General features: G+C 37.1%; 2 protein-coding genes across 3 annotated transcripts; both read right to left on the reverse strand.

The window, feature by feature from the left end:
- Window positions 1–133: 133 nt before the first annotated feature.
- Window positions 134–6,733, reverse strand: ptchd3a (patched domain containing 3a). 2 transcript variants are annotated; one of them, XM_084103004.1, is made up of 5 exons: window positions 6,696–6,733; window positions 4,250–4,950; window positions 3,955–4,076; window positions 3,627–3,772; window positions 134–2,760 (listed from the first exon to the last, which is right to left on the reverse strand). In XM_084103004.1, exons 1-5 carry the CDS (start codon window positions 6,721–6,723, stop codon window positions 809–811), a joined length of 2,949 nt encoding a protein of 982 aa, XP_083959130.1. In that variant the 5' UTR covers window positions 6,724–6,733; the 3' UTR covers window positions 134–808. The 2 variants fall into 2 exon arrangements, with proteins under 2 accessions (XP_083959130.1, XP_083959129.1); XM_084103003.1 differs by lacking the exon at window positions 6,696–6,733 and having other exon boundaries at window positions 4,250–5,198.
- Window positions 6,734–7,497: 764 nt separating this feature from the next.
- rdh12l (retinol dehydrogenase 12, like) lies at window positions 7,498–10,871 on the reverse strand. Its single transcript, XM_084102851.1, has 7 exons — window positions 10,738–10,871; window positions 10,314–10,426; window positions 10,067–10,222; window positions 9,889–9,993; window positions 9,589–9,798; window positions 9,004–9,196; window positions 7,498–7,973 (listed from the first exon to the last, which is right to left on the reverse strand). Exons 1-7 carry the CDS (start codon window positions 10,749–10,751, stop codon window positions 7,871–7,873), a joined length of 894 nt encoding a protein of 297 aa, XP_083958977.1. The 5' UTR covers window positions 10,752–10,871; the 3' UTR covers window positions 7,498–7,870.
- Window positions 10,872–11,468: the final 597 nt, after the last annotated feature.

The raw sequence follows: 11,468 nt of genomic DNA on the forward strand, positions 1-11,468 counted from the left end.
TCTCAAAGAAAGTACAACAGCACATGCAGTACAGAAGCAAAGGGAAAGTATATATTTTAAAACAGTGAAAATATAAAAAGCAGGAATCATTTTGTGGCTGTTTAAATAAGCCAATAAAAATAGTTAAAATCGGTGTATTTAGTTACGTCTTTAATGAGCTTTTACACATTGAACAATCCATAAGAAAACACTGTAAACCTCTCATAAATACAGAGCAAAATATGGTTACATTTGTGCATTCAGTTAGTTTATTTCACAAAAATTAAGAAAAACTACAAAATTTTACTTTTTATATATAACTAAATAGAAATATTTGCATATCCAGCAAAAATAAGACATTTCAATATTTTCTGAGATTTGGGCTCGTTCATGAAACATTACATTTCTGTTTAAATCCATTTAAACCCATTTTTATGTAAATTGTTGCATTCAATTGAATTTGACAATTTATGAAGGTTTTATGAACGATTTACACAAATTTGTTATCCTTGTGTTTCGAAAACAAGTCTAGTTGTTTCATTTAGGTGTACATTGCTTGCATTTGTGATGCATTTTGTAAACATATTTTTAAAAGTGTTTTTTGGCTTTTTAAAATATTTTTTTTACAGATTAATCGGGGCCACTAATTCCTGAAACCCCTAAAAAGTCCTAAAACCATTGGCCCAGGTATATTTTTGTAGAAAAAATGCCATGTTGTTGTCTTGATGATTTATATTACATTAGTAAAATTTAATTAGTAATTTGAAACATATAAATGTAGTACACATACAAACAGGATATATTCAGAAGAAAATGAAGTATAAGGATTTTACAAAATGGCCAAATCAGAAGAGTTAAGAGTGGGAACATTTGAATCTTGAATGTGGTTGCTATTTCCTAAAACACAATTCTGACCTTCAGAGTTTTGACCTTTTGATTGACAGTTGACTCTTAACATGGTATCATCAGAGGGTGTATACATGTGAACCTCATAGGTCTGACTGTCCACTCTGAACATTGGGATGGTGCTTGCTAGACACATGTTATTTTCTTGGACATGATGATTATTGCCGGTTATCATCCATATGGCAGAGCCCGGCTGAGTCTGACATGTTCGGTGGTTGTCGGGTTGAAAATTGCGATTGTCGTAAATTTCCCGCTCTTTCACCGCAACATCCCTTGCCATTGCTTGAACATTATTGGCGTGACTGTTCTTCATGGCCTGCTCTTCAGGGCCTGATTTCTTGTTAGCTGGTGTGCCACTACACATGTCAAAAAAGGTCAGAAAAACTGGGATAAAAGTTAAGCCATGGAAGAGACCAGATAATATTACCAAGAACATAATTTTAAAGAAAGTTCTAAAGATGTAGTTCTTCGAAGCAGACAACACTACCACCCCAAGAATAGTAGACACAGCCCCCTGCAAAATAGGGTAACCTAAATGAAACAAGGCCTCCACTGCCTTTTCATTCGCACTGGGCTTTTTGTTGGAGACAAAGGCGTAAGATATATGAGCAGAGAAGTCTACAGAAAAACCAATGCAGACAACAAGAATGATCATGGAGATGGTGTCTAAATTAACATCCCATAATGCCATGAAACCAGTGACCCCCACAATGACTGATGCGATAGAAAAAGTCACCCAGAGAGAGCACAGAGGGTTTGGGATGAGGAGAAGGGAGATGAGCAACATTACGGCCGTCGTAACCGCAATATTCTGGATGGTGTTGGTGACTATTACTGCATACTGGTCATGGTAGATGAAGGCAGGGTGGTAAACCAGTAAAGGAACAGGGCACTTTTGTGCTGTCTCTCTTAATTTATTCAACATATTCATCTCATCCAGGGCAGTAGAGATATTTACGGTCTGGATGAAAAAGCGAGACGCGTGAATGGAGTTGTTGGTGAAATTGACGTCCTGTTTGAAATCGGAATAAAATCGCAGAAATGATCCCAAATTATCTTTGAAGACATCTTCAGCACTCAGATTGAGTTTTGAGTGATATCCATAGTACTTGTATGATTTGATCCAGGAGGTGAATATATCCTTTTCAATGAAAGATAAATTTTTGAAATCTTCAATGCAAGTTTCAAGATCTGACATGTACTTTTCATCCCAGTACGGAAATTCCCGTCGGATGACAACCATGATGTTTGGGCCATATTCAGAGAAATATGCCTTCTCGTTGTCGTAGTATTTTACCACATAAGAATCATCGGCTGCCAAATTACGAAGATCGATTCCTTCCTGAATTTGGAAGCAGCCATAAATGCTGATAATCAAATAGATGCAATAAAGCACAATCACAAAGACCTTTGTCCACGATTTTGTCAGAAAAGGGCCGTAGTATTTTTTAAAGAAGTGATTCATGGGCTGTACCTCCTCCTTGCCAGTATGATGGTCATATGCGCCTCCCACGCAACATAATTCATACCACTTCGACTGACCTATAGGGCACTCCTCTGGTACTTCCTTGCAGGTCAGCCAGTGCTTGTTGCTGTTCTCTCGCCGTCCGTTAAGAACGAGGAACGCTCCGAAAAATGTGATGCTGTAGATGTAGCAGAAGAGGATGGAGGTGCTGGTGTACAAGCAGAAGGAGCGGACGGACCGGAAAGGCGTCATGAGGCCGATGTAGAAAGCGAGCACGTCCGTGAGCGTTGTGATGGTGATCGAAATGGCCGCCTCTTTGTACGTCTTAGACAGTCGAGTCTCTACTTGATCGTGAACATTCGTCTGCTGCCAGCAGGAAATGAGGATGAACATGTCGTCCACTCCGATCCCTATTTAAAACACATCAAAAAATCCCTGTTTAATCTGATAATATACATTAAAGGGATAGTTCACCTAAAAATTTAAATTCTGTCATTAATTACTCACCCTCACGTTGTTCCAAACCTGTAAGACTTTTGTTCATCTTTGGAACACAAATGAATATCTTTTTAATGTAATCTGAGAGCTTTCTGTCCCTCCATTGACAGCTACGCAACTACCACTTTGACGCTTCAAAAAGTTCATATAGAAATCATAAAACTAATCCATATGAATTGAGCGGTTTATTCCAAATTTTCTGAAGAGACTCGATCGCTTTATATGATGAACAGATGTTATTTAGGCTTTTATTCACATATAAACATTCATCAACTCACACATCAGTTGTGGAAACGGAAGTTCAAGCATGTTCGCTTGACGTGCGAGAACCAATGAGGTTTATTCTTGTGTTACGCAGCACGTTTGAGCTTCTGCAAGAACCAATGAGGTTTGTTCTTGTGCGGTTGAGCTTTTTTTATGTTCACTGATCAATATTTAAATGTGAATAAATGTGAATAATTTAAAAAGCCTAAATTAAAACTGTTCATCAAATAAAGTGATCATTTCTCCTCAGAAAATTTGGACTAAACCGCTCAATTCATATGGATTAGTTTTACAATCTCTTTATGAACTTTTTAAAGTGTCAAAATGGTAGTTGCGTAGCTGTTAATGGAGGGACAGAAGCTCTCAGATTTCATTAAAATGTCTTAATTTGAGTTTCGAAAATGAACGAAAGTCTTACAGGTTTGGAACGACATGAGGATTTCATGATAGAATTTAATTTTTGGGTGAACTAATCCTTTAACATAGTACAGCACTGGTTTTACAAAGTTTTTACCTAATATTAGGAATGGAGAATTAGCAACTGTCATGACAAATGGGACACCAATGTGTAACATCATCCCAAAAGCCGACAGAACAGCCAGTCCAGCGGAGAGCACCCCAAATGTGGCAACCCATACTTTATTTCTGACACAGTCAAACCTGGAAAACAGACAAAATATATTTTAATACAACATACGAATCTTAGAACTAATCTTATTTTTGAATCATTTTCATACAAGATTCCTCCATTCATTTTGAATACAGTAGGGATTCTAGAGTTGAACAAAATCAGGTGTGCATTAAAATTGGCCTAACTAGACTGGTCGTCAAAAATAGCCTACCTCAAACAAGAAAGAATTGAGAATGCAATGGCAATGACGTATGTGATAGAGAAGAGGGGAATCACATCCCTTGTGTTTGCCTCAAATTCCACCTGCCTTGACAGAGATGTGGAATGGGTCACCTGAGGAAAATGATCATACTAACATACATTACCATTATACGGACATCATAATTTCAGATTTAAAGAATAGTTACATCAGGAGAGCATTTTAAACAACAGCAGTCAGTACTGACAACTAGCAACTTTACCATCAATAAAGTCCTCAAACATTACATACATAAAATATGACCTACCTTAATGAAGTTTAGTGATAAATTAGATGGAAAAACCTTAAGGAATTCGTTCAGCCATAAATCTGTTCTGGTACGATTATCCTCCTTCAGGAAATATAACAGACGCACTGACTTTGCACTTTTAATAACAGTAGAGTTTATTTTCACTCCACCAACCGAATAGCCCAGGAAAATGTACGAGAATCCGAAACGAAAGAACGGGAAGGTGAGCTCGGTCTTTTCTAAATTGTTACCATAATATTTGTAAATATCCAGTATCTTGTTAGGTATGCATTTCTTGTACCGTCTTGCGCAAAGTCCCTCAAAAGTGAGCACCTCGTGACCCATAGCCACATTCAGCTCCTTGACCTTCCTGTCTAAAGTGACTATCTCCTGAAAGGCAGCATCTGTGAGGATGTTGGAGGATCTTGATACCGCTATGAAGGACGCGTAAACTCCATCCGTGTAGAGTCTTTGGTTGGAGAACACCGAGTCGTTCTGCGGAAAGTTTTCCTGGACAAACTGCCTCTCCAGTTTGGCAGGACCGTTCACAGGTGTGAACTGATCCTCAATGTCATTGGCCTCACGTTCTTCTAAGAAATAAAAACCACTCCCCAGCACCGCAGAGATCACCAGAGGAGAGATGAAGAACCACCACGGGTAAGTTCCCACAAAGCGGCCGAACTTCTGGAAGCAAATGGAGATCGGCTTCTCGACGCAGTCTGTGGTGCATCCAGCCATGTTCACCGGCATTTTGAAGGATTAAAGGGAAAAAGTTAAGGGGGAGCTAAATGGATCAAATTAACATAAAGTTCAGTTTCTCTATATCAGTATTGTGGTTGGAGCATGAAAAGTTATAACTATAAACTAGTTAAAATTTGATTTAGAAAGAGCATAATGTATGCGGAGTATTTGAATATCCTGACGCATTATTGCGTGAAAATCTACAGGGAATAAGCCGAGAGCGACCACTGACGGGCACATGCAGAAAATTATATTAGACTGACAAAATAACACCACAAACCACAAACGCAAATCACGCAGTGTTCCTGTTTTTATAGGAGTGTGCTTTAATTAAGCTTGATGCATGAGTTATTAAATAATGCATTATAAAATAAGTTACTTGAATGTCGTTTTGAATGTAGCAGCATTATTAGCTATACATAAAAGGGCAGGGCACTAGGCCTAGTAGTGAGGTAAATTATAATTATTAATTACATATTTGTTGAAGTTATTGTAACTGTGTTCCCAGAACATTAAATAATCAGTCACATAAACTGATCTGTATTTCATAAAAAGTTACATTTCTTGCTGATTAAATGAAGGTTTAGGCCTATATATGCTTGGTTCAAACCATGTCGTAATTGCTGTAAATAAGAGAAGACAACACGTGACGCTGTAGGCTACTTAGTGCTGTTCATGTCCTCGGATTCGGACTTAAATGTTTATTTTGCTCAAAATAAATCTGCAGTGGTCATGTGGTAAAATTAGGAGTCTAAAATTGTAATTACGACCCAGACAGCAATAGTGTTGGCCACATCTGGGTCACGTGGATTCCACTCGTACCAGATCTGGGCCTACATGTTGTCTGGGGAGTTCTATCAGGGGTGTAGTTTGTGGGGGGGATGGGGGGGGAGATAACCCCCCCAATATTTATACCATGATCACAATATCAGGAGGCTGATAATTAAATAATCAACCCCCCCAATGTTCAAACCAAATCTACGCCCTTGAGTTCTATGATCACGTGAATGCTTTTTACAAGTCAGAATAGTGAACGCAGAAATATCCCACACAATTAATAGGCCTATATATTTGAAAAAAGTTGCTAAAAAATTAAGGTTCTTTATTTGGACTTCATCAGATTCAGCAAAGAATCCTCTTCAAAAACATTTGGCTGTACAGGGCTGAATTGGCATTATGTTTTTGGAGATTATGCTGCATTCACGCCATGTCGTAATTATAATAATCATAATGTCGTAAATAAAGCTCCATCTGCTGCTCTCTGATATCATACGCCGATCTGTCGGCACAGCGCCGCTTCAAGTCGAACACACCTTTTGCAGTGGTCATGTGGCACAGCGGTTGCATGGTACAAGTTAGCTTTTTAGAAAATTACGAGTTTACACATTGTAATACAAGTTCTACAAGCAAGGCTTTTTACAGTTCAGAATCATTCCGTAACTACGCACCTTTAAAAACATTCTTGCTGTCACATTATTGGTTCTTCAGGTTAGTACTATAGCATATTTCTGGGGTCTTTAAAGCAAGATGGTTTTCTAAACAACTAGAGAATAAAAAGTTTGTGTAAATGGTTATCAAATGGCCACCAGACTGTAAAACCTTTTTGGTTCTTATTGGAACCTGAATGAGTAATAGGCTAACATCCCTGCATATAATAAACTATTTCAGCTCAAATGCTGTTAGAAATGTAGACCAGTTGATTTAAGGCGAAAACAGGACTTACGTCGCGGTTTCTGCTCCTTTTGCTCCATCAGGACAGAGTGATGTGAGGAGAGAATGACATGCAAGTTCATTACTGAACACAGAGCTCCATTCATGCCTTTCAATTACCTCAGTGGTTAATTGCCTCAACAAAAGTGGCTTCCATTCTTATAGCGCTTGTGATTTGCCAGTAGGGGCCTCAAATTATTATCATGCTCTTTTGTTTGTACAGCTCTTATTTTACTGTATCAAAGAGTACCTTACTTGGAACATGTTCAAACACATCTGTTTGGTTGAAATAATTTAATAAAAAAAAAATTTTCATTTAATGTTGCAGTTTTAGTTTTTTCCTGAGAAATAAGATACAACAGGCCATGTACATTTTTGTTGACCACTAGGTGGTGCTAGCGACCATTTTTCATATTCCCCTGCATCACTATTGGGCAATGAGTTGTTGTTATGGTGACGGGTCACAAGGAGAGAAAAGCTGCAGTTGAAGGTCGTCATGGAGACTGGGTGAGGGGAAGGCAGAGCTGATTAAAGGTTGTCATGGTGACTGGGTCAGGGTGAAAATAAAGATGAGAGATTGCCATGGATACCGAGTCAGGAAGAGTTGCTGCACTAGCATCTTTTTATAGTATCATGTATATATATATAAATATATATAACATAAATGTTTGTAAATATATCGCTTTGACAGCACTTTTTTATATAAATATACATTTTATATATATAAAGTTTTTTGAGATTGTGTTTGTCTAAAGAAAAGATATGTAAAATGTACAATATCCAATATAACATGAGACATATTAAACAAATATATGTACAAATATCCATAGCCATTTATTGGAAATACTAGGATACAAAAATTCAAATGTATTAAATATATATTTACATAAACTCATTGCATTTTCAACTACCTGTATCTGGCATCTAATACATCATTTAGTGCATACATATGTACCTTAATTACTATATATAAGCAACCTGAGACCAAAAACTACAAAATATGTTTTAAATTTCATATAATGTAAAGCCCATCATATTTGATTATATTTGGTAGTCTTTCAAGCCAGTTCTCATTTTGATATTATGTTAATATAAACTAGTAGTATTTCTGATTTTGACAGATGGGCCAATCTCAGGCAGACTGCAATAAAACTTGAAGTCATCAGGGACAGGAAGAGAGTTGAGTTTTCATTCCCATGTGATGCTGAGGATCTTACAGCTGAGTTCCCAGAGGCGCTGGGCCGTCTCATCATCCATGGCAGCCCGGGAGCATTTAGCAGGTGCGCAGTCACTGCGTGGAGAGCAGAAAACAGGTGAGAATGTGCTACCATCGTCTAACAGCGATGCTTCATTTGTAAATGAATATTGCAGGATGAAAAACAGCAATTAAAAGGCGCTATGACCGACGCTGACCATACAACTTCAGTTTTCCAGGAAAATACAATGACTAAATGGTGATGGCATAATAAAAGCATCATTCACAAGTTTCTGCACGGCCCTAACTTCATCTTAGTGTATTATTATGTTATGTGTATAGCTACACTGAGACCAAATATCATTCAGTTGATCAGTGATATTCTCTCTTGCCTCTTCCATTGCATCGAACTCTCGTTGCTTGTGTTTCCCGCTATCCAGGTGTGCAGTTCCATCTTCTCTGGATCTCTTTTGATCAGAAACACCATCAGCTTTACTCGCGGATATGAAAAATTAAAATATGCTTGGCTGTCTTTTTTTTTTTTTTTTTACATTTTGGTGATAGTAACTCATTTTTTTTGGAATAATTCATCAGGTATATACACTCTCTCTAAACGTTCTGCTACTCACTGCGCGCAAAACAATAAGCACCGACCTATAAGAGTGATTTTGAACTGATTGGTCAAAACTATGTTGAGGGCCAATAGCGATACATAAATACAAATACATCCGCATAAACTGGCGCTCGCTCTGTCACTCTCACACGCATGCACTGTCACCATGTTATGCACTTGTTAATAATGTCAGATCGTTTTGGAAAATCAAATCCAAAATCTGACATTTTCCAGAACAGGATCGAGCTGTCTAATCGACTATTTAAAACATGACTGAACTGTAGCTGTTAGTTTTATGAAACATCATGACATCAGAGATTATCAGCAGTAACTGAATGCTGTATGATAGTGATATTGAGCTGAAAGATAACAGAACATGACCTATTGGACTTTTGTGTATTCACGCTCTACTATAGGTAGATGAAATTACATGGTAAGCTCTACTGCAATTTCGGTAAAACGTACTCTTTTTACTGAGGCAAAATGCTAAGATTGAGATGAAAATCCACTGACCTGTAATATTTGCCGCTCTCTGTCTCCAGTTCAGGAGCCACGGCGCAGTAGATGGTGGTCTGAGCTCCCTGCACAGATGTTTTGGTGAAGGGCTTTGCCAACCACATGGCGGCTTGCTGAGCTTTATTCAAGTGCCTCCATAGTTCAGTCTGAACCACACCAGGATGGAGAGCATACGCTGTTATTCCAGTACCTGAGACAATACCAGACAAGAAATCATCAAACATCATATTATTGGACTAGAATAATGTAAAGTACAAATGCACAACCCACGACACGGTCAGATATTATCAAGGATCAGGGGCAAAAAATGGCACAGAAATGAATTTAAAATGTGTTTTTATTTTTTATTACATTATATTATTTAAATGTATATTTTATAATCTTTTTAGTTCTATGGTTTAGGCATTTTAGTGATATTTAAATAATTTATTAAAAAGTTAATTGAGTGAAAAATGAAAGATTATTTAGACACTAAAGAATAATAGATAAATAAAATAATACATTTTATAATCTAACATATTAAAAACATAGTGCTTAAACATTTAAATAAATAAAAAAACATACATTGTAAATTTGACAGACCTTCTAGTCTTTTGGCCAACGAGCGAGTGAACAGAACGTTTGCCAGCTTGCTCTGGCTGTAGGCTTTGTTTTTATCATAGTTCTTCTCACTGTTGATGTCCTCCAGGTTGATGGTCCCCCATTGGTGTGCCATGGACGAGACATTAATAATCCTTGCGGGCGTTGATCTTTTAATTAAATCCAATAACAGGTATGTCAACAGGAAGTGGCCTACAGGAAGAAGGACAGCTCTGATGTCTCCCTTCATTTCTTTTAAGGTTAAAAAAAGGTGACAGATTTGGACAAATTAGATCCGCTTACCCATGTGGTTCACCCCTATTTGCATTTCGAAACCATCTGCTGTCTTTCCGTAAGGACAAACCATCACACCAGCGTTATTGATTAAGATGTTGACTTGTTTCTCCTCTGAAAGACAATTCCAGATGCATCAGTGTAGTGCAATATGAGGAAGACATTTATAGAGGAATTTATAACTCACCTTTATTGATTTTTTCTGCAAATTCTCTGATTGATTTGGAATCTGCGAGGTCAAGTCTGTTGGTAACAACATCCTGGTTTCCTGAAGCATCCTTAACTTCCTTCAGGGCTGCATCTGCTTTCTCCAGATCTCGGCATGCCATAATGATCCGTGCTCCTAAAGAAATGACAGCAGAAAGCCAAAAAGACAACATTTTTCCATATGACAATATATGAATATTAAACTTTATAGAAATAGGGTTGCCTACCTCTCTTTGCCAGGTCAATGGCTGTCTCTTTGCCAATTCCAGTATTAGCTCCAGTTATTATAACAGTTTTACCGTCAAGTCTGGCATCAGATGACCACGACCGAAACATATTTCTGAGGGGAAAAGTAAAGGATAAAGGTTATTATATTTCATATTACTCAACTTGGTTTCTATGGGCGTTGATTTGAAATCATAGAACTAGTTTCGCGTGATCAATTCAAAAGTAATAAAACATGTTTTCATAATCCTTCGTTTTGCCCAGTCATGTCTGGTCAGTCCTGTATTCAAACCATCAGAAATATTTCATCATATGATATGAATGAAAATCCCTTTGCTTTACTTCCTCGACACAATGTATTGTGCAACATTTGTCAACATCTACTATAACAGCTATTAAATATAATATATACAGTTCTGTACATACCTTAGTGCTTGCATTTTACGATGATTTGTATCCAGAAACCAAAAATAAATTTTATAAAAACAAGTTAGTGCGATTACGCAGAAATGAACTGAGTAGCTTAAATCAAAACGCTCGCACTGTCGTAAGTGGGAGGAGTCAGATGACGTACAAGGAAGAATCGTGGAGTTGTAGTTTGGGATTGGTCAGAGACAGTAAACCCCGCCCTTTATTACGTAGTTTTATTTTTTATTTTATTTAAACATTAATTCTTGAAGTCAAAAATATTCTTGACTTTTATATTTATTATATGTCAACTTAAATACCAGTAGTATCTGGAAAACGGAGAGAATGGGCATATTTTACATTTTAATTATGACTAGACGACGTGATTCTTAGTTTAACCAGGAGATGTCAGTAGAGGAATGGTAAAGAAATAAGCAGGCGTCTGAATATTTACTTTGTATACAATGGACTTAAATTGGGATATTTTGCATATTTCTAATTTAATAAAAAAAATGTATATTATATTATACTTATCAGCAATATCATGTTCTCTTTATCTCCATTCCATTTTCACAATTTTTAATAACCTTTTAGCATTTTTAGATCACCTAAATAGTCATGTGCTGTGAAAAATGCATCTTCAGAAAGCTCAAAGCAGCTTCAGTTTGCTTCTGGTAAAAGTCACAAAAACTGCATTTTCATGCCCCAGTTTATTTCAGTAATTCATAACTTCACTGAAACTGTCAGAA

Source organism: Abramis brama, assembly GCF_963993115.1.
Source record: "Abramis brama genome assembly, chromosome: 24".
NCBI lineage: Eukaryota > Metazoa > Chordata > Actinopteri > Cypriniformes > Leuciscidae > Abramis > Abramis brama.